We start from the raw sequence: 22,227 nt of genomic DNA on the forward strand, positions 1-22,227 counted from the left end.
AGGTAGAGAGAGCTCTGCATGCTGCTGGCCCCTTGTGCCCGTCCTTCAAAAAGAGCCTTCCCCACACTGCCCGCCCCCCACCCCCGAAGGCTACCAGGTCCATCTACCCACACTGGTCAAGGGGAGCTGGCACTCCAGGGCCCCCACTCTCCCCTGCCTCCGAGGAAAAGCCAGTCTTCCCTAGACGCAGAAATGGCGTGTCTTCACTGCCCCCAGGACAGCAGCGTGGGCTCAGTGTCATGAACCAGGGGCTAGGGCCTGAGATCTGGGAACCAGGCTGGGATACCCAGGCCTTAACTCCTCCAGCCGATGGACAAGACCCTCAGGCTGTTTTCTCCTCTTGGGAAAGCTGCAGGGCCGCACGGGGACTTACCCTTTCAGGAACGCTGACTGTATGTGGCCTAGAGGGACTGTCAGTGACAAAGGACTGAGAACCTTGGGCCACACAGGCCCAGGTTCACTGACAGGCCCAGGGCCATGAACCATGGGGCTCCCAAAACTTGGGATGCGGTAAGGGGGGCTACAGAGCTCCCAGGCTACAAACGGACATGTCATAGGAAAAACTGACCCACCAAATCCTGCCCCAGCCCTTGGTCCAGCTTCACTCTCTTGTTGCAGTGGTGGTCAGGGCTGGACAGTGCCAACAGTTACTACTGGCCCCAGCCTCCACCCCACCCCAACATGCCCTGGGGAGTGGGGCTGAGGCCTGGGGCTCTGCCCTCTGTTCCCTCCACACTGGTATGGACCCAGGGTGTTTACACTCAGGCATGCCCTATCCCGAGTAGGCTTGGGAGTCAGGGAGGGGACATGCAGACCATCTCTTCCCCTCTGACCCCATGGACAGGCTTGCAGTGTGCTCAAAGCCCCCAGTGCTGAAAGTTGTGTGGAGGTTTGGGGTGGCATGACGCCCCTGGATTATCCAGAGCATGATCCCCAGAGATACAGGGTGCTTTTCCCAAGGTGACCGTTATTTTTGAGCTAGCTTCGAGAAAGGACGTGTGGAGAAGACGGCCTCCCAAGAATTTAGTGCTAAAATATGGCCCCTCCTCCCCAAGTAATCTCGTGGGGGGAACGGGGGCAGACCCCCTCCCCCAATTACCGTCTAGGTGTCTGATTCCGTGGGGGTGGGGGAAGTGGCAGCGCCCATGATGACGCCCCTCCCAGGCTCCAGCCCACACCAGCGGCCCTGGCCCACTTGGGGGGAGTCTCCTTCAGAGAGAGTGCGGGGCCCGCTGCTCAGAGGCAGCCACGGCGGAATCCGCCCGCGGAGAAGAAAGGGAGCCCCCGAGGAAGGGGCGGCCCCGCCCCGCCCGGCCCGGCCCGGCCCGGCCCGCCTATTGGCCCCGCGCAGCTATATCTGGGCGCCCACCCCGCGCGAAGCCACTGCCGTCCGCTCGCCCGCCCGCCCGGCTTGCCCTCCGCGCCCGGCCCCGAGGTGCCCACCGCCCACCCTCCGCGCTCCCGCGCTCCGTTCCGCCCAGGCCGCGCCCAGCTGGAATGCAGAGATCGCCGCCCGGCTACGGCGCACAGGACGACCCGCCAGCCCGCCGCGACTGTGCATGGGCCCCGGGACCCGGGGCCGCCGCTGAGCCGCGCGGCCTCCCCGCCGCCCCCGCCGCGCCCGCCGCGCCCGCCGCGCCGCCCAGCCCGCCGCGAAGCCCGCCGCGAAGCCCCGAGGCGGGGCGCTATGGCCTCAGCCCGCCCGGCCGCGGGGAGCGCCCGGCCCCCGACGAGTCGCGCATCCGGCGGCCCATGAACGCCTTCATGGTGTGGGCGAGGGACGAACGCAAGCGGCTGGCGCAGCAGAACCCGGACCTGCACAACGCGGTGCTCAGCAAGATGCTGGGTGAGCGGCGGCGGGCGGGCGGGGGCCTCACGCGGAGGCGGCGGGCGGGCGGGGGCGCTGCGCGCAGGGCGCACGCGGGACCGGGCAGTCCGCCCCCCGGACGGCAGCCCCCTGACCCACGCCCGCTGCCCGCAGGCAAGGCGTGGAAGGAGCTGAGCGCGGCGGCGAAGCGGCCCTTCGTGGAGGAGGCGGAGCGCCTGCGGGTGCAGCACCTGCGCGACCACCCCGACTACAAGTACCGGCCGCGCCGCAAGAAGCAGGCGCGCAAAGCCCGGCGGCTGGAGCCCGGCCTCCTCCTCCCCGGCCTGGCGCCGCTGCCGCCGGCCCCGGCGCCCGAGCCCTTCCCCCCGACGCCCGGCCCGGCCCGGGCTTTCCGCGAGCTGCCCCCTCCGGGCGCCGGGTCCGACGGCTTGGGGCTGCCCACGCCCGAGCGCTCGCCGCTGGACGGCCTGGAGCCCGGCGAAGCCGCCTTCTTCCCGCCGCCCCCGGCGTCCGAGGACTGCGCGCTGCGGACCTTCCGCGCGCCCTACGTCCCCGCCGAGTTGCCCCGGGACCCCGGCGGGTGCTACGGGGCGCCGCTGACCGAGGCGCTCAGGACCGCGCCCGCCTCCGCCGCGCCGCTCCCCGGCCTCTACTACGGCGCCCTGGGCGCGCCCGGCCCGGGCCCGTACCCAGGCCCGCTGTCGCCGCCGCCCGAGGCCCCGCCGCTGGAGGGCGCCGAGCCGCTGGGCCCCGCCGCCGACCTGTGGGCCGACGTGGACCTCACCGAGTTCGACCAGTACCTCAACTGCAGCCGGACTCGGCCCGACGCCGCCGGGCTCCCGTACCACGTGGCGCTGGCCAAGCTGGGCCCCCGCGCCATGTCCTGCCCGGAGGAGAGCAGCCTGATAGCGGCGCTGTCCGACGCCAGCAGCGCCGTCTACTACAGCGCGTGCATCTCCGGCTAGAATTTGAGGCCAAATGCAACCGGCCCGTAACCGGCGACGCCCTGCAAACGTGGTTTCCCCTGGCCCGGGCTTTTCGAAGGAGGCCCAGGCATAGGACCGGTTGGCTGGCCCTGCCAGGGTTAAGTTTTTGAAGTGCCTAATCCTTTAACTGCAGTGTATCTTCTAGAACCAGGCTGTATTTTTTACTTTGCCTTTTTTTTATATATGTAATACAATATATTTAATTTTTAATTAAACTTTAAAACCTTTTCTTCTAAGGGGTTTCAGTGATCGAAAGCATCAATGTAGCAAGGGCTTTTTAAATATGAGGATTAACAATGTCTGTTTGCTTTAAAGGACGAGTCAGGAGCTGTGTTCCCGGGCCCGGCGAGGCCACAGTAAAGTGCCTGGTCCTCTCCTCGGCACACCGCAGTCCGCGGTTACTGGGAAGGAGACGAGGTTCCCCCCAAGGGCCCTGGGCTTGCCGTTCTCCAAACCTCCCCGAGAGGGCCTGACACCCAGCTTGGACCCCACAGCACCCACTTCATTCTTCCAGGATACTCCCCCAGACAGAGCTGGTAGGAGGCTTTCCCCGCCCTCCCTCCTGTACCGCTCCCCCATTTTAATTCAGGCCTAATGAGATCAGTCTACACCTGCAATCGCCCCATACCCAACCCACATTTCGTCATCCTCATCTCATCTTTAAAATGTTCTTCAGGCCCAGGGACTGCCCAGGACAGTGCCCCTCTCTGCAGGAGGCTGGTGGGATTGACGCCTTTCTGCAGGCATGGCATACCAGCCCCATCTGTCATTCTCAACCCTGTGTCCCCAGAGAGAACTGCACCATGGCACAACCACGCTGTTCCCCAGGGTGCCTTGTCCAGGCTCTGCCGGGTGAAAGAAGCTCAGTGACCAGAGCAGAGGGCTCAGGCCCCACATTTCAAGCTCCCAACTCTGGAGCCCCATCACACTAGCCCTGTGCCCCCTGCCAGCAGGACTGGACACCTGCATTCCAAACTGCCTTCTCAGTCCCCCCAGATCCTTTTTGGTGCCCCCTCACTGACAACCCTGACAGCTTGTGGGTTCTGTGTGATGTGTGCAGCTCCGTGACTGCAGGTGAGGCTGAATCTGCACACGTGAAATATGCATGTCAGCAAGCAGGAATATGTGTGCATGAGGCTGTGACTGACCATCCATGAGGTGATTGTGTGCACCCAATGTGTCTGAGACTGTGCATGGTATGTGTACAAGCCTGGGGCTGGATGAGTATGGGCCCGTGTGTGGACGTGGGTTCCGCACAGGTGGAACACATTCTGTCTGTGTGTGGGGAAGTGAACAGGGTGTGGGCTGTTTTTATAGGTGTCCTACCTCTCAGAGGTAGGGTGACACCACCTGTATTAACTGGAGGAGCTCCACAACTCAGCTGGCAGACTGGGAGAGCTGCGTCTGGACCCCTGCCCCTACCCCATCAGCAGCAAGGCCCAGAAAACTCAAAGACAAAAGGATAGAGAAAGACATACATTAAGGGACAGAAACAGACTTGCTGAGGACAGGAGATGGACTCAGAGGTGGACAGAGGCTCTGGCCGGAGGAGAGATGGAGAGCCCTCAGAATACCAAGGACATCCCCTGCCCTTTAGAATCACACCTGAGTGATGGCACACAATAGGGGGCAGGGAGCCTGAAGCACAGGGACAGGGTTGTCCAGTCCAGCCACATTCCTCACAGGGCACGGGTTGCACACATCACCTGTAAGTGCAGCTCTCATGGCCCACCAGCTCCCGTTCTGCTCTGGACCTGCCGCCTGGTGGGGGAACAGGTAGCCCACGTCCTGAGGCCTTGGGTCAGCTGGGCCAAGGTGTACCACACTGTGGGGATGGGGCCCCACCGCAGCCAGCATCCAGGAGCCCCTGCCCCAGGTGTGGACTGGCTCACCCATCACCGCCCCACCAGGGCAGGGACCAGCCCATCCTGCTGCCTAGAGCCATGTGGCCAGCCCCACCCACAGACAGACACAGACACAGAGAAAGGGCCAGACAGGTGGACATGCCCGTCTGTATCTCTCCTGTTTTCTGGAACAGGATTCTCACACCCTCCATTCTGGGCTTCTCACCCCACCCCCAGCCAGAGAGTGTCCCCTTCAGGGGGGCCAGCACAGCAATTGCCGGAGTGGGAAGAGCGGCTCACTTGGCAGAAGCTCCTCCATGAGCACTAGGGCAGGAGACCAGTGGGGGCCCCAATCTGGAGTGAGTCCCCCCTGTGCCCGGGGCTGCAGCGTGTCCCGGAGCAGGATAGGGATGGGGACATGAAAGGGCCCCCCACCAAGGTCAGCTGCTTCCAATAGCACCTCCTCAGCAGGGGTGGGCCAGTGCTGGGGGGTGAGGGAGGGACTCCTCAGAGGACCCTCTGCCTAGTGCCCAGATGGCTCCAGCCCCACCACACCTCCTCCTGGCCCCACCCACCTGTTTCCCTGAGGGCCTGAGAAGGGAAGCCCCCACCCCCAGCCCCCGCTGAGTCAGGGCCACCAAGAACAGACCCAGGCAGCCCGGCTCTTAGTGGGGAGCTCTAGCAGCCCTGCCTGGTACCAGCCACAGCTCCCATGCCCAGGACCCAACCTGGCCTGGACTGACCTGGTCAAGGTGTTGAACCCTCCCCAGCAAGTAGCCCAGGAGAGGAGGTCTGAGAGGGCGGGACTGCAAGCAGTGAAGGAGCACCACTCCTGCCAGTAGACGTGGCTGTCATCTCGGACCTCCTGGCTGAACCCCACGGAGAACACCGAGGCTGTGCACACACACCAGACCCCAGTGGGGCTATGCTGGGTAGGCAAGAAGGGACCAGGAACAGTCTCCACTCGGCTGGACAAACTCCAGACAATCCAACCACTTGACTCACCTGCAAAACCTGCAAACATTTAAGGGCACAGATTAGTGATTTCGAGATATTCACATCACCTCTGTAACGCTGGCACTTTCTCATCACTCCAGAAACCCCGTGCCCATCTGCGCCCACTCCCCACCCCTCCTTGCTCCCAGCTCCCAGGAGACACTCATCTACTTTCTATCTCTGCAGACTTGCCTATTCCGACCATTTCCTACAAACGGAATCCCACATAGGGGCCTTTTAAGTCTGGCTTTGCTCAGCATGATGTTTTCTGTTATTCATTCACTGGTGGACATTTAGGGTGTCTCCATGCTTTGGCCATTGTGAATGATGCTGCCATGAACGTTCCTGTGCCAGGGTTTGTGTGGGCGTGTGTTTTCACTAAATCACATACATTTGTATCTCCAGTGACCAAATCTGAACAAGTAGATTATTCACCTTAAATCCAAACACTAGAGCAGCTGCCCCTACAGGGGTATCCAGAGCAGCTGACCTCCAATCCCCATGGGCCCCCAAAGCCAAGGTTCAAGCCTCCACCCAGCCACTCCCACTCCTGCCCTAGGCTGGGGTGGGGCCCCAAGGAGCAGGTGCCAGGCCTGGAGAGTCTTGGCCAGGTGTGTGGGGGTTCCTGGCAGGGGACGTTGGAGGGGTGAGAGCATCAAGACCCCTTCTTTGATTTCAGCCCACAGTCCACTTAGGTCCACCTCTGTGTGCGAGCAGCCAGCCTCCCAGGGGAGACCAACACGTGGGAGCTTCCTGCCCTCCACCTGCCTCCCAGGACCCATCCAGGCCTCATAACTCTGCGGTCCCCCCACAACCATCAAGTGTCCCCCACGACCATGCCCCATCCACCACAGACCCACCCCATCTGCCACAAACCCACCCCTGGCCCCCATGATCCCGCCCTGTCTCCCCCTCTCCGGCCCCCCCCACCGTCCCCGCCTGCCCTACCAGAAAACAGGAAGGGGTGCGCAGTGGCTGCACTGAGAGGAAGTGCAGGAAGCAGCCCCGGGCGCGGTGCTTATCTCTGGCCACAGCCCCGACCCCTGGCCTCATGCCCCACACAGGCTGAGAAGGGGACACCGGGGTTACCTGCCCTGCGGGGAACAGGGCCTGCTCACCTGGCAGGGAGCCCTGCCACCTCATGCCCAAGCCACAACTGTCGCAGCTTGACAGTAGGGGGAGGTGACAAAGCAACAGGACCCAGTGAGGGTGGGCCCTCTCCCTGTACAGAAGCGAGCAGACGTCCAGTCCAGCTGGGAGGTGACCAGGGGCCAGGGAGGTGTCCAATGCCAGGGTGTCCCCCTCCTCCACAACCCACTGCCCTGCCCTGTGCCCCAGGTCATGACCTCATTTTCCCCAAAACAAGGACTCACTTCCCTAAGGTTCAGGGTCTCGGCTGGTTCTTCAGGGGTGGGGGCTTATGAGGGACATGTGGTTGTTTCTGTCTTGTTTACAAATCTGGGTCTCTTCCTAGGGAGGGGGCAGGATGGGGACTGTCCATTGGCACCCCCCAGGGTCCTGCAGGCCACTGGCAGGGACAATGGGATCAGGCACCTGGCACTCCCCACCCCCTAAGAGCATTCGCTTTGCTTCCTGGACTGAGGGACCTTGTTTGTTTCCACATCAACCGCAGCTGGAACAGACAGCTGACTTGCACACCTGCAGGGCTGAGAGACCCCACAATTGGGCCAGGCTCACACGCAAGGGCTGAGTGCCGGGCGAGGTGAGTGCACCTCCAGGTCTGGGTGCAGGTGCTTCCTCTGGGTCTGAGGGCTGTTCCGTGCCTTCTCAGCACCCAGAACCAGATGTAGGTCCTGGCTAACTCATGTCCTGTCCCACAGCCACAGCGTCATGAGCATGGGAGCTGCATCTGTCCAGGGCCTGGGCATGGTAGGTGCCTTTCCCACCACCTCTGCTTGCTCAGTGGGCTGGGGTGGTGGCCAGCGAGGGGAGGTGCCGCTGGAGCCCACAGGAGGACCCCAGGGCAATGACAGGCGGTCTGCACCACAGAGGGTCAGAGCATCGGACTGGCATGGACCCCAGCCCTGCAGCCTACTGGCAGCCTGGGAGGCAGCAGAAGTGGGAGGTGGGGTGGGGAGAGGGCGGAGCATGTGGGCAGGGGGGTGGGGGGAACGCCCAAGTGGTAAAGTTGGGATTGACTTTCTGGTTTCCCAAATCCAGGCACTAGTTTGCTGGTAGCCCATGTTCCAGATGTTCTTTCAAAGACTCCCAGTCTGGGGAGGCCGTGGGACGCCAGCTACCCTTCAAAGCCTGCCTGGCCCCCTCCTTTGGGCTGCACATGGGGGGTCTGGCTCCCTGGCTTTGGGAAGTTGCACAACCCTGGCCAGTGCCCTGCAGCCCCATCTGCCACCCTGGCATGGCCACTGGGCCCCAGGCCCCACCTCCCTGGAAGCAGCTGAGAAAGCGTGTATGTGGGACAGGACACCACTGGGTAGTCCCTGACGCAACTGAGTGTGTGCCCCAGAAACAATGTTTTATGGAGGAAGAGCCAGGGTCAGGCCATCTGTCCAGGGCCTTGGCAGGGAGGGCGGTGTGTGCCCACCTGGCAGACACCGCAATCCACGGACACTCAGGGCCCATTCTCACTGCCTGCACTCTGTCCTCAGTGGCCCCGTGGCCAAGGGCTGTCTTACAGCTGAGTCTCTCCATCTCTGTGTTGCTTATGGTCAGTTCCAGGCAGCAAACATTTAATGAGCAGCTCCTGTGCTGTGGTGAGTGAGCCACAAAGGGGGTCCAGGTGCAGAGCCTGAAGAGCAAGTATCTCGGGGTCCGAGCAGGGTGCACCCAGCTTTCCCTCGAGTCTCTGTGTCTCTTGGGAATCTGGCTCTGCACCCGCCAGCAGACCTGTCTGGGTGGAAGACCCCCCACCCTGGACAAGTGCACTCGGCTCCAGAAGCCAGAAGCCCACCCCGCCCCGATCCTGTGTGAGGGAGACGGTGCAGTGGGTTGATGGTGGCCCCTAAAATGATGTGTCCACCTCCCAGAAACTGTGAGTGGGCTCTTATTTAGAAAAAGGGTCTTGGTAGATGTAATTAAGGAACTTAAGGTCCGAGGAGATGACCCTGGATTATCCAGGTGGCCCTACATCCAGTGGCAACGACACTTATAAGGGAGAAAAGAGAAGGTCCGTGAAGAAAGGGGCAGGGACTGGAGCAAGGCAGCCTCAGGCCAAGGGAAGCCTGGAGCTGCCAGAACCTGCAGGAAGCAGGAACGGGGCCCCTGGAGGGGGCAGAGCCCTACAAAACCTTGGTTTCAGACCACTGATACTGATTTTGGCCTTCTAGACCCAAGAACTGTGAGAGGACATTTCTTCTGTGGTGCGTTTACGGTACCGCCTGGTTTGTGGTAATTTGTTACAGCAGCCCTAGGAAGCTAATACGGACGATCTCTGAGATAAGGGGACAGAGCCCCAGATCCCCACACCCTAAATACAGGGCTATCAGGCAGTCGGCACGATGAGGACTGGGCGAGATGAGCAGAGCCTCTGCCCAGCACTGGGCATGTGCGCGGCCTCAAGAGAAAAAGCAGAGTGGACAGGGCAGCTCGTGCTGAGAGCGACTTGAGAGGGAGTGCGGGGCCCTGGGCTCTGCTGGGCCGGGCCTCTCAGGCCTCCCCCGCCTCCCAAGCCCTGGCCCCGACCCCCGCAGCATTCAATTTGCCAGGACAGACCACGATTAGACACTGGAGGGTCTGCCTGGAAGAGGGGAGCTCTGCCAGGCAGGGGGAGTTGGGGGCTTGGACCCCATACCCACAACCACACACCCATCCCTGCTGTACACACACCTGTATGTACACACTTCTGGGCAACCCTACAGCACACCTGTGTGTGCACACTCACACACACACACACACACATATACACGCTATGGGAGGAACAGTCAGGGCCGAGGTTCAGGAGTATCTCGCTCGTTCACGTGGTCATCGTCCGGGGCTCGGGGGGGATTTGTGTCCCCAAAGCTCGGAGACCTCTGCTCCCCACCCCAGCCAGCTGTAGTTTGCTTGAACCTGCCTCAGGCATTGTGGATGACTGCTGCTCACCCAGGGCAGCCTGGCTGCTCTCAGAAGCAGAAAGGGAGTGCTGTGTGTGGGCAGCAGCCACCACAGCCCGGGAGGCCATGTCCAGGTGCCACCAGGAGAGGAGTGCTCTCCCCACAGGCCCTGGGGCTAGGGTGGGTGCAACTGCCAAGCAGCCAGCTGCCGTTGAAAGGAAAATGGCCATGGGGGAGCCGGTCCCCCTCCTGTCCCTGCACTGGCCCCGGGAGTCTCTTACTGACCTTCTCCGGTCCCCAAATCAACTACCCCACACCTTCTGCTCCAGCCAACTTGAGCCTCTTTCCTTCTGTCTGCACACCTGCCCCACCACCACCAGGCTCATGGCAGGAGTCCAGCGATGTGAGGATGTGAGCTGTTCCACCAAACACCGCGTTCCCCAAGTTCAAGGTGACTCACCCAGGGCACTCGAGCCAGCACCGTGGGGTTGTCTGGACCTCTCCTCACCCACTTCATGTCCAAGCCCACCTCCCTCAGCCTTACCTCAGCCACAGGCCACCTGCACACATGGTGCAGGGACTGCTCTGGATCCTGACTCACACCCTCCTCAGCTTGGACCCCCCCCCCCAGCCCACACTGCTTGGTAGGTCTAAGCTCCTCCCCCACGTGCTTTATTTAGCGCCAGCTAGAGCCCCCACACCATGCCTGTCCTCACAAAGGGCCCATGCTGCACCAAGTACGCACACCATAGGCATCACCCACCGCCCTGTACTCAGAATGTGGCCCCCAGGTCAGCTGCACCTCATGGCCCAGGAGCCTGTGAGAAGTGTGGCGGGCAACTGAATGCACACGGAGGTCGGGAAGCTCTGCTCCCTGTTACTGCAGAGCGTGCCTGGGGTGTGACTGCTGGGGGCCTGGGTCTCATCCCAGCTCTCACAGCTCCTGGTTGTGTGGTTTGGGGCAAGTCCTGGAACCTCCTGGGCCTCGTTTCCTCATCTGTAACACAGGGGCAGCAGTTCCTGCTGCAGAGACTAAACATGTCACACACGCACCGTGGGGAGTAGGCCTGCCCCAGCTTCTGTGCCCCTGCTGACTGCTCCCCCACAAAGGCCCCTCAGAGGCCCTGCCATCTGTTCTGCCAGGGTACCCCAGAAGGCAGACCTGCTTTGGTGCCTCCTGGGTCCATCCACCTGCCTGGGAGGGGCCTGATGAGAGTCACTAGGTCCACCAGGTGTCCTCCCTGGCCAGGTGTTCTGCTTCCCCAACATCTCCATAAGCTGTGATTAGGGAGGGGCCCGTGGACGCTCAGGCCCGCGCAGCTGTGAACCGGGGAGTCCAGAATCAGCCCCCACTTTGCCAAGCAAGCACAGGGTCCCATGGCACGAGTCAGTGTGTCCCTGTAAGGCCTGTCCAGTCCCGCAGAGAGGCTGTGGCCACCGCTCCCAGGGCGGCAGGAAATGGCCTGGCTTCCCTTCAGGCCCGCTTCCTTTATCCGGTTGTTTTGCTCCGAATCACAAAGCTCGGCCTTCCCCTCCCCTCCATTTCCCCCGTTCCCCGGTTCCAGAGCGCGGCAGGACGGATACGCCACGTCGCAGGGCCCGCGGGAGCCCCCAGGCCCGCCCCGCCCCCAGCCCCCAGCGGCCCCGAGCCGCCCCCTGCTGCCCGAGGCCAGCAGCGCCGCCCGGCACCCGCCCAGGGAGTGTGTCCCCGGGTCCCCCGCCGCCGTGTGGGTCCCCCCGGCGCCCCGGTCCCCCCCCACCCGACTCCGGCAGGCGAAGAGAGGGAGAATCGCAGCCGCAGCACCTGCAGTTTATTGAGGCCTCGCTCTGCGCACGGAGGGCGGGCCACCTCCGGGACCGGCTGCGGCCGCGACCGGGGCTCTCATTTCCAGGTCCTGGGCGCTCCGGGGCGCGGTGGTCCGCAGACAAGGTCCGTTCCGGCCTCTCCGCCCCGCGCAGAGCGCGCTAGGAGCCCTACGCGGCCGCTGCGCGCAGCGCGAAGAGCTTCTCCCAGCAGGTGGCGACGGCGTCCAGGGCCCGCAGCAGAAGCCGCCTCCGGCCGCCGCGGCGCCAGGCAGGGCGCGTCCCGGGCCGCCGGCTCAGCTGCCGGGATGGGGCGGTCAGCGAGGGCGCACGGTCCCCGCGCCCGCCCCCGGCAGCCCGCGCGTCCTGCCTGCCCCTGGGGAAGGGGTCCTGACCCGGCCATGTGCCCCCAGCCCGTGGGAAGCGCAGCGCCGCTGCGGGAGGAGAGGGGCCGGGATCCGGACCCGCACGCACTCCGGGACGCACACCTGGCGCGGCGTCCTGCAGTGGCGCCGCATCACTGCCTCCGTGCGCACGGCCACAGTCCACGCTGCCTTCTCCAGCGCATCGCGTCGGGCCCCAGCCACTGCACCGCGCAGAGTCTCCCCCAGAGACGCGATGGACAGCAGGATACTGTGTTCCTGGGGAGGGAACGGAGGAAATTCGGAGGTTGGGGAAGTGGCCCCGAAGGGGCTGTAGGACGTAGGTGGGGGGTGGGCATCTGCTCCATACCTTCTGGGCTCTGCAGGAGGCTCCCACTGGTCGTCGCCGCTGCAGGGCTGCGGCCCCAGTCAGATTTTTTTGAATGACATAGAGGTGTCTGGAGCCTGGCCTTGTCCCTTCCACCCCTGGCCCAACCCGTCTCACAGCTGCCTGTAGGTCTTCAAAGATGACCGCACGGTAGTGGCGGAGCACGTCAGGGATGCTGCAGGTGTGGAGCCCAGCCCAGCTTGGCACCATCCCCAGCAGTGCCAGCAGGAGAGCCCAGAGTGCAGGCTTGGGGGGCACCTGGAAGGGACACTGGGTCAGGGTCGAAATTTTCTTTGGCCAACCCCTCCCGCCAACGGCTGGAAGGTGGGGATCTCTGAGCTGGTATAATTAAAGAGATGTTGCCATGACACTCAACAGATGTTCTAGGTGTGGGCCTGGCGGGACAAATCCCTGCCCATTTTAGGTTTTAGGGAAGAATGGACAAGAGGCCTGCAAAACCGGAGCTTCATGCTCGATGCAGATGTGCTGGCTGAGTGATGAGGGGCTGGGAAGGCCGCTCAGAGCCCTGAAGGGTGGGGGGCGGGGAGACAAAGGGTTCCAGAGGCAGGGGCCCCCAGCGCCCTGGTCTACACAGGAGCATGCCCACCGGGACACTGCAAGTGCCCTGAGCCGGGCTCTCCTCCTGCTGAGTACCCTTCACTCCCTGGCACTGCTCTCCCTACCCCCCTGCCCTGCCCCCCTTGTCCACGCCTGGCACAGAACTAATCTGCTCCCCTCTGTGGCCGGGCAGCTCCCACCTCTCCCCCAGCCCCATCAATGACTCTGTTACAAAGAGCTCTGAAAGCACGGGAAGTGGGTTTCCCCTGCACCCCCGGCCCAACCGGGGCAGGGGTGAGGGCTCACAGCTCAAGGCCGCACCCCTTGAGAGAAGGCTTGGGGAAACCCCCAGAGGCAAGAAGGGAATGGGACTACATGACACCCCACCAAACGTTCTGCTCATTTACAGGCCTCCCCCTGCCCCAGAGCGGAGGGGTTCTCTCTCTTGGGGAAAAGCCCAAACATCAAAAAGAGCGGGCACAGCTGGTCCCTAGGCTCCCAGCCCAAGAGCCTGGCCTCAGGCCCCCCAGGATGGAGTCTTGACAGCAACTAGAAAACCAATCATGTGAACCCAGCGAGATGACAGGACTCGGCTTCCCAGCCCCGGCCGGGGCGCCTGACTGAGCACTGCCATAGCCAGAACCCAGAGCCAGGTATGCACAGGGGCTCCTGCCTGAAGCCCCAGCAGCACCGGCTAGAGGGGGAGAAGCAACTGGCTGGGGCCCTTTCTCAAAACACTGTCCCCAGACATCCTGGGCATGACGGCTGACTCTGAGTGCCCCTCTGCCTGGGTAAGAACTCACAGCAGGACAAGAGCTGTGGTGCTGGAGAGATGCCCGAGTGGGGTGGTCGGTTGCCCAGGGGGTCCTGGAAGGCCCATCTGCTGCACCCACAGGGGCCAAGGCTCAGGCCAGCCCAGCCGATGAAAACAGGGCTCCCCGGCACCAGGAGGCCGACTTGAGGAGCCTAGCCAGCTGCCCCCCACCCCCACTGTGGGATGGCTGGGCAAGAGCGCCAAGGGCCAGGTCTTGATGAACAGGAGTTTTTTGGGGGGGAGGGCGGGCCCAAGCAGCCTCCCTGACCTGCGGTGCATGCCTCCAGGCCCTCGGCCCAGCAAGCCCCTTCCCCAGTGGACCCCAGCTGCTCACCATGGGCCTCCCAGAGTCAGGCCCTCCCTTCAGTCCCGCCAGCGGGCCTCACACATGGTCCCGGGTCCTCAGGGAGGGGGCGCCGCAGTCACCAAGCAGGCACACAGGCCGGCGCACCAGGCTTTTGAAGTAGGCTCCTCCAAGCAGAGGAGGGAGGGGGCAGGGGGAGGCCCCGCTCCCAGCCCTGCCCCTCCTCCTCCCCACCCCTACCCTATTGCTGCTTCCATGAACCTCGGAGGCCAGGGCTCCCTTCCTATCCTGTGGGTCTTTGATTAAGACATCAGCCTCACGGGTATCTGTCCGAGGGGGTGGCATACTTGGGGGGGTAGTTGCCAGCTGGCCAGGGAGCCCAGCGAGGCTGGGAGGCCTGCCTGCACCCTTCCACCAGGTCCTTCTTTAGAGATCAGCAGGTGCTGCCTCGCCCAGGAACCAGGCGAGTGGGACCTAATGCCCACCACAGCCACCAGTCCCCACGCCGACATCTGGGGGTCCCGACCCAGCGCTCTGCCCAGGGGTGCCTCCCACTGCCTGTCCCTCCTGAGCTGAGGGGGCCTTTCACTAGGGGCGGGGGGTCACGGCTGCTTGCCCAGAAGGCTCTTGGGGAACCGAGCCACAGCACCCCATCCCCAGCAGCACCTCGGAACAGGGCTGCCTCCAGAACCCAAGCTGTCTGGCATCAGAGCTAAAAAATGCCAACCGAAGAGAAGCTGATCATCCATGTCCTCGGGGGAGTCGAGCCATCAAAATGCATTTGAGAAAACAACCCCCGTGAAGATGGGAAGATGATGGTCGCACTGGATAACTGAGATGCTCCCGACTTCCCAATGGTACCTAGGAGGCTAGAAGCAGGCCCTGGAGAGGGCACTGCCTACTCCAGGCACAGCAGGTGGCCAGTGTCCACGAGCCGCTGCCTCTTCCTGGGCCTCGGTTTCCATTTCAAGCTCCTAGGAACCTCAGGACTCACTTTTCAGTGATGAGCAGGACCCCTCCTGCTTCTTCCCAGAGAGATGAAAGGCTTCTAGGTGCCGGTGGGAACCCCTCAGGATGGCCCCGCACGGCATGGTCCCAGGTGAGGAGCCAAGGACCGTGAACCGGCCCCGCCCAGGTCGCCTGCCTCAGCGTCAGCAGCACCTGACCCGGCACTTGGGTGGTCTGCCCCTGCCCTGGGCTGGTGGCGTCTGGGGCTCCCAGAACCTCAGCAGCAGACCCAGCAGGGCCGCGCTCTCCAGGCAAGATGCCTGTGCCCCAGGTGCTGACACTGGGGGTGGGCATTCCCTAACCTCAGCTGCCTCCAAGGGTGTAGCTGTGGGTCAGTGACTGCCCTCACCAGCACCATAGGCCCCTGTGGGGTTGGGGACAGATGGGGCACCAAAAGAGCCAAGCACCCATCTGTTCCCACAAGTGGCTTTTACCAGAACATGTGTGTCCCACAGCCTTTCTCATAAAATCTAAGGGAGCCATGGAGCTCCCCACGCTTCCTCTGTCCAGCTCACAAAGGGAGCTGTGGGGAGCCCAGGCTGGGGGACAAAAGCACGCACCAGGGAGGCCCAGAGAAAACCGCAGGCCGCCAACCCCGACACACACTACCTGGAAAACCTTTAATTAAAAAGCAGGACAGACAACTCGCAGCCCCGCCCCACCCCACGCCACGCCAACTCCTTCAGGGGCTGCCCTGAGGCCCCAGCCCTAACGGGACTGGCCGGATAGTCAGAAGGTGTTCTTGATGTGGGCCGCCACCAGCACGAGGATCTCCCCAATCTTGCGCTGCCAGTTGGTGATGTCCTTCGACACAGCACACCACAGCTCCCCATGCCGGGGCTCGGCGTTCTCACAGCGCCTCCGCACCTCCTCCCGCTGTTCCTGGGCAGGGATGACTGGGCACGTGAGGCGGCCTGCCCACCTCACACACCCAGCCCCAGAGCCCTGGCCCCACAGAAGGCAGGTCCCTGCTCCAGGCAAAGCTGTCACATGTGTTCCTTCGGACAGCCCCTCCTCCTGGGCAGCCCCACCGCAGCCCACAGGACCCAAGTTCTCCAGGGACACACAGGTGCCCAGTCATGTCAAGCCCCCAACCCTAGGTCTGTGCCTCCCACAGGTGCCCCGTCGTCGCCTTCCCTGAACAAGGAGTGTGCCAGCTCACATGCTATGGGTCCCACTTCTCACGGGTGCCCCAGGACAGCCTGGCCACCCCCCAGCTCTGACCACACTCAGCTCCTGAGGGGGCTGCTCTCCTGGAAGCCGCACTCAGGCCCAGGAGGGCAACCCCAGGGCTTGGACTGCTTCCCCATTTCTACCGTGACCCCCATGTCCTAGTCACCAACCAACACATTCAGGAAATGCTGAAAGGCCACTAAAATGGGCCCAAACACCTGAACTTCAGGCTGAAAGGGTCGGGAGGGTGCCGCTACCCACCCTACCGCCCTCCCTTGAGCCCTCCACAGCGCGGGAGCAGGGGCGAGGCCGCTCACCTCTGTGCCGTGCTGCAGCTCGAACTTGTAGAAGAGCGCCCAGGCGTCCCCCAGGTCCGAGTCGATCTTCACCGTGCGGTGGAACCACTCCCTGGCCTTGGTGATCTTCCGCTCACTCCAAAACAGCCTGTCCGGAGGTTGAAGGATGGGGACCCAGAGTAACAGCCATATGATGGGTGCTTGAGGGGTGGTGGGGGTCAGGCACAGGCACAGAGCCGGGCATGGCCGTGCTGGCCTACTCAGGCCGCAGCTCCTGTGCCGGGTGGAGGACGGGCCTGGGGATGTGTGGTGCCAACACGGGGCTCAGCTCTGGGACCACCCAGACGGCCCCTGGGCTCCCACAGGAGGAATGGGCCTGGCTACCTGGAAATCTCACTCCAGCTCACTAACCTGGAACCATCCAAGCATCTAACCAAACTGTTCCTTTAAAAATCTGCACATACAGCCAGAACTTCAAACTCCTTTGAAAGTGGATGAAAGTAAACCTAACAAAAATTGAGTTTTCTGAGCAGGGAAAGCGAGGTTGGAGCTCACTCCTCAACAGACACTCTCTGGACCACCCGCCCCATCGGGCAGCCTCCAGCAGGAAGCCAGGCCGACACCGACGATGTGGGCCCGGCAGACACGCACGCCTGACACCAGGCCTGGGGCACGGCCTGTGCTGGAAGCCACAGCACCCGCACCAGGGCCCACAGGAGCCTGCCGCCGGGGGGCGCGAAGGCAGGACAGTGGGGTGGGCGGGGGGGGGAGGGCGCCATGGTGAGAACCGACCGCCTGGGGCTCTGGGTGGCTTCCCCTCCCGCCCAGCTCTCCCTCCCCGGGTAGCCAAAGGCCCCGGCGCAGGTGAGTCCACCACTGACCTGACCCATCCAGGCAGCTGTTTGGGCCAGTCAGTTACAAAACGAAATAATTTCATGCTCTGATAGCTTGATTGTTTTTTAAGCCTTGTGGTATTCTTAATTGCTTGGTGTTAGATAAACTGTTATTTAAAGAGTGCAAACTCAGATAGCAGGCACACAGAACCCCTGCCTGGGAACAGCAAAGGAGTGACTTATTTACTTTAGCAAAGCCTTTTATGAGGTTTTATGGGTGCTCTATCAGAGTGTCACACATAAAAGTCGCCCTGGGAGGTGGGAACCCAGGATGGCAGGGAAGGAGGGAGCCCTGGGCAGGCCCAAACGGGGCCTCGGGAGCCGGGGGGCTCCTGTGGGAAGCAGGGCAGGACCTGAGCAAGCGGGCCAGTGCCACCCGGGTGCATCTGGGGGTCTGGGACTCGTGCTCAGGTCGAGGCAGCACATGGAGCTACTGGGCCACATGCTACCCTGCCCCCATGCCCCTTCCAGGTGGGCCCTGAGCAGCAGCCCCAGGACCCCAGCCAGAGGCTCCCCCTGAGGACCCCTCCACCCACGGGTACCAGTTACCCGCTAGCCTCCTCTGGCCACACCCATGCCTGCCCTGCACTCGGGCTTACACTCTGTCTTCTCAGGCCACATCCTCCTACTAGAAGGGAACAGAGATCCTGTGAAGTCAGGATGGCCCAAACTGCCTCCCCGACCCTGCACAACTCCACCCGCTCTTCCTGAGGCCCTGAGCCCCCCCACCCGCCCAGGACAAGCACAGCTCCCCAGGAAGGCCCTGACTCAGCCTGACATGTGAGCTCCTGGTGTGGCGCCTCACTGACCTCCTCCTGTCCTGGAGGCCACACACCCTCAGGGAGAGCTGGCCTCTGGCACATGCATCTCCACACCTCTAGCACACCGACAGGCCTGCTCACAGGTCCTGGGTGACGCCCAGGTCACAAAGGTGAAATGGCCTGGTTTCCTGCCCTAAACACAGGGAAAATGATTTTCTTCCACATAGCCTTTTGAGCCAAAGGAGCTTTGCTTAATCACACTGTCTTGGACCAAAGTTACCAAGTTTGTCTTCGTCTTGCAACCCAGGGCATGTGTAGGTATAAACTAAAAAGGAGGCAAAGACAGCAGTCCCATCAGGAGCCCAGGACGGAGGGAAGGCAGCCAGGGGCTCAGAGGAAGCTGCCCTCCCAGGGGCGGGGGCCAGCTTAAGTACTCTGGGCAACACACACTCAGTGGCTCTGCCCAGAAACGTGCCGGCCCCAGCTCACAGCACCTGCGCTTCGTCACCGAGCTCCAGTGGCCAAGGACCAGGGAGCCCTCGCCATTCTGGGGACCCGCTGGAACCTGGAGACAGGGCCCACCAGACTGCCAGGTCAGCAACCCCATGAGGACCCCCCACTCACTTAGCCACAGCCAGGAGCACGTGGGGGTCATGTTCACACTTCTTCAGGGCATCGACACTCTTGGTCTTCCTCTGGGGCCTCGCCTCAAGGAAGATGGCTTCCGACCACAGCACCCCTGAAACTCAGACATAAAGACAGCTGCCTCAGGCTCAGACCTCTCCTTTCAGAGGCGCACGTCCCGCACAGGCAGCCCGAGGGCCTGTGGAGATTCTGACCAAGGGTGTATGCGGACCACCACCGTCGCTTCCCACAGGCCCGCAGAGCCACAAAGGCCTCCTGTGCCCACCCCACTGGGACCACAGCAGCCCGGATGGCACAGCTGGATGACTTTCTGGGGGCAACTAGGCTAGGAAGACAAGACAAACGACCATCAAGGTTTCATTTCATTGACTTGTAACTTCTCACCTAAGAGTTTAACAAAACAATCAGAAATGTTGAAGATTCATGCAGAAAGAGTAATATCTAATATCTGGCTAAAAATCAACCAAAAAGTAAACATAATGTTCTTCATGTAATTGTAGATTAATGATACCAAAAAAAAAAAAAAAAATCAACCAGAAGATGGATGGTGTATCAATGGTATTTCCACACGGTTAATTCTATGAAGTTACTATTGAAACTTTTGACCAAAACAATCTGCACAGTGGGAACACCCTGACAGTCTGCTGGGACCCCAGAAGGCAGGCCCGGGAGGCCGCGGAGCCCTACCGGAGTTGGGGCACTCCTGCAGCGCCTTGGCCATGAGCGTGTTGGCGATATTCTTCAGCCCTGCGCGGTACTCCAGCCGCACAGACTCTAACCTGAGGAGGGAAGCCCAAGGGGAAGGTCCAGACCCCTCCACCGAGAGCCTGAGCCCAGCGCAGACCTGCAAGCTCCCGGAAGCCACAGCAGCTGGTGCTCCCCACACTGCCCAGCAGCGAGGTGCTGGCACCCACCCCGTTTTCAGGCCCACTGTCGGCGGCCACCAGCTCAGACCTGGGACCCAGACCTCGTTCAGGCATGAGTGAAGACAGGAGGCATGCAGGACGATGACAGGCCAGCATGCGGCAGCTGCCAGGACAGCAAGCACCCTGACGAAGTGGTGCGCGGGGCCTGCCCCTCCTGGTGTCTTCAGTGTCCCCCTCACGCTCCCGCCCTGACACTCACGCAGTTTCCTAGGCCTAGAACGCTACCCGCACCTGGGCAAACAAAGTCTTGCCCAGATGCTACCTCTTCTGCGGTGCATGCTCCTTCAGTTTCTCCCACCCCTGGCCCCCATCATCAGCTCCTAGCCCCCTGGGCTTCCTCTACCAAGGCACAAATTCAACTGCATTCAGCTCTATACAGGCCCACCTGGGTCTCCAGGCCAAGCTCTCCCAAGGCCCAGGGCCAGCACTCCCAGGGAGCCCCAGCTGGAAATGCTTCCACACAGCAGCTGCATGAGGGGCCCACCCGAGGCGTAGGCTTGGCTCCCCAGGACTCACCACAGGCCAGGGTTCTTCGGGTTTTTCAGGCGAGACTTCTCTAAAATGGCTCGAGCTCGTGTCAGCTGCCCTACCTTCTCCTCCAGCCGGGAGAGCAAAAGCCACAGGGGTGTGGAGTGGGGACACTTCTTCAGCTGCAAACAAGGGCAAGCAGAAGGGGCTCGGCTGGTGCCCAGGGAGACGCTGGGCAGCCCCTTCGGCCAGGAGAGCCAGGGCACCAGCATCCACGGAGACCTGCCGTTTCACGTTTGGGAGTGGGATGTGCACGGCGATGCCGTGCATGCAAGGGTGTGGTGTGTACACAGCAGCCTGTACCTGAGCTGAGCGCAGCGCATGCAGCCCTGGAGGAGGAGCACAGGAGGGAGGCAGGGGGCTGGGGTGCGGCCCCGAGTCCCCTGCTCCACCCGCTGGGACCTCAGCATGTTCCTGGGCACTGCTTTCCAGTTCCCGCGAGGGGAGGGGCGGTGGACCTCACGGGCTGGGGGGCAGCTCACCCCCTGGCCGTAAGCCTCCCGAGCCTTCTCCACCAGCCCCTCCTGCTCCTCGATCTGCCCCCTCATCATCCACAGCTTGGGGAAGTCCTCGTAGGGCTTCAGGGCCTCCTCGCACAGCTCCTGGGCAGCCGCGATGTTCCCCAGCACCCACTCCAGCTTCACAGACTTCATGAATACCTGGGGGCAGACACGCCATCAAGCTGTGTGGATGGGGCCGCCAGCCTGCCCAGGCTCGGGCCCAGCCTCCAGCACCCGGCCCAGGCCAGGCCGGCACCTGGGTGGTACGGCTCCCCCGAAACGCTGCTTATCCCGCTGCACCTTGTGTGCTCTGGGGGCTGTTTCCAATCTTCTGGAACGAGGTGGAGAGTGAATATGTGAGTGTATCTCTAGGCTGAGGATGAACAGACGTGCCTAGGGCATCATGGCCTCAGTTCACCCTCCCCACCTGACAGCTCCGGACGCTGCAGGTCCCAGGGCTGGGTGCCGACGCCGCTGCTCACCCTGGCGGTGGGCGCGCTGCTCCTCGCCTTGGCCAGCAGCCTCCGGGCCCGCTCGTATTCATTGTTCTCCGACTCCAGCTTCACAGCCGCCAGCCAGATCTCCTCACTGTTGGGGTTGGCCTGGAGGGTCAAGACGGGCCCAGAGCAAAGTGGCCAAGGCTGGATTACACTTCACCGAGAGCAGCCAGCCTGCGACCTGGGCAGTCAGATCCAAGCACCTCCTGGGTGAGTGGATGACAAAGCAGAGAACAGCCCAAGAATGCCCACTCGCCTGGAAACAAGCCACCATGTTCACCGGCACGGATATGAGGCTCTAAAGCACTCAAGCAGCAGCTCGGGCGGCTACAGAGCCGTGTTCTCTGGGATCCACCCTGAGCTTGCTCGGCCTCTCAAAGCTGCAACACTTTACCCAGGTCCTACCCACATGGACCCACCCAAGCCTAGTGATGAGGAACTAGCCATCCCAGTATGTCCATGTGGCCAGGACAGGATGCCCAAGGCATTACTGGCGGTGTGGAAAGGGCTCCCAGGAGCCAGGACTGGGCCTATACAACTCAGAACCCAGTGGATGCATGGGTGGTGCCCTCGCAGCCTCCTGAAAGCAAAGCCACACACCGGCCACACTCGGGCTGACCACATCACAGACCTGATAAGCAGTTCCAGTGAAAGCCATCCCAGGATACCGGAAATAAGGGGCAGTGCCCAGGCAGATGGTGGGAGAATGCTCTCAAACAACAGCAGACAGCACAAGCCTAGAGCCAGGCCAAGCTCCTCTTATAATATTTACTCAAAGGACAAACTTCACCATGCTAGGCTGGTCACAACAGGCTGACCTTCACATGGCACTGTAATATGCTGCAGACTACTGACTGACACCCATGTTGTCACAAAGTATCAGGATATTACACATGACCATAAATACAAGGAACTGAGAAAAAGCTGCACAGCTCATGACTCAGCCATGGGCGTAGCTGTTTGAATGTGACTCCACCCACCTCAGAGGCCTTGGCAGCACTGGGTGGCCCACATGTGACCCCAAAGCACATCCCTGTGCTCAGGGTACAGGGGACAGATAGGCCTTCCCCCTCCAAGGACTGCAGGTCTAAGTTTAAAGCAGGGATG

General features: G+C 62.2%; 3 protein-coding genes across 5 annotated transcripts in view; 1 reads left to right on the top strand and 2 right to left on the bottom strand.

The window, feature by feature from the left end:
• The first annotated feature begins 1,103 nt into the window (after positions 1 to 1,103).
• SOX18 (SRY-box transcription factor 18) lies at positions 1,104 to 4,596 on the top strand. The gene is made up of 2 exons (XM_037006593.2): positions 1,104 to 1,846; positions 1,982 to 4,596. Exons 1-2 carry the CDS (start codon positions 1,498 to 1,500, stop codon positions 2,791 to 2,793), a joined length of 1,161 nt encoding a protein of 386 aa, XP_036862488.2. The 5' UTR covers positions 1,104 to 1,497; the 3' UTR covers positions 2,794 to 4,596.
• A 1,060-nt stretch (positions 4,597 to 5,656) lies between these two features.
• On the bottom strand, positions 5,657 to 15,370 carry C5H20orf204 (chromosome 5 C20orf204 homolog). 3 transcript variants are annotated; one of them, XR_012131185.1, is made up of 5 exons: positions 13,924 to 15,370; positions 12,200 to 12,475; positions 11,956 to 12,108; positions 11,469 to 11,767; positions 5,657 to 5,672 (listed from the first exon to the last, which is right to left on the bottom strand). XR_012131185.1 is itself a non-coding variant. In XM_073236318.1 (4 exons), the coding sequence occupies exons 1-4, from the start codon at positions 13,924 to 13,926 to the stop codon at positions 11,639 to 11,641; spliced, it is 561 nt and encodes a 186-aa protein (XP_073092419.1). In that variant the 5' UTR covers positions 13,927 to 15,370; the 3' UTR covers positions 11,461 to 11,638. The 3 variants fall into 3 exon arrangements, 2 of the variants coding, with proteins under 2 accessions (XP_073092419.1, XP_073092418.1); XM_073236318.1 differs by lacking the exon at positions 5,657 to 5,672 and having other exon boundaries at positions 11,461 to 11,767; XM_073236317.1 differs by lacking the exons at positions 5,657 to 5,672; positions 11,469 to 11,767 and having other exon boundaries at positions 11,774 to 12,108.
• A 132-nt stretch (positions 15,371 to 15,502) lies between these two features.
• Positions 15,503 to 22,227, bottom strand: part of PRPF6 (pre-mRNA processing factor 6) — a 31,902-nt gene continuing 25,177 nt past the window's right edge. The window contains exons 15-21 of the mRNA XM_073236308.1: positions 21,106 to 21,225; positions 20,606 to 20,782; positions 20,112 to 20,245; positions 19,357 to 19,448; positions 18,649 to 18,763; positions 16,392 to 16,518; positions 15,503 to 15,783 (exon numbers count right to left, since the gene is read on the bottom strand). Coding sequence (XP_073092409.1) covers positions 15,631 to 15,783; positions 16,392 to 16,518; positions 18,649 to 18,763; positions 19,357 to 19,448; positions 20,112 to 20,245; positions 20,606 to 20,782; positions 21,106 to 21,225 — 918 coding nt within the window. The 3' untranslated portion in view covers positions 15,503 to 15,630. The remainder of the gene's footprint in view (positions 15,784 to 16,391; positions 16,519 to 18,648; positions 18,764 to 19,356; positions 19,449 to 20,111; positions 20,246 to 20,605; positions 20,783 to 21,105; positions 21,226 to 22,227) is intronic.

This window comes from Manis javanica, chromosome 5, assembly GCF_040802235.1.
Source record: "Manis javanica isolate MJ-LG chromosome 5, MJ_LKY, whole genome shotgun sequence".
Taxonomy (NCBI): domain Eukaryota; kingdom Metazoa; phylum Chordata; class Mammalia; order Pholidota; family Manidae; genus Manis; species Manis javanica.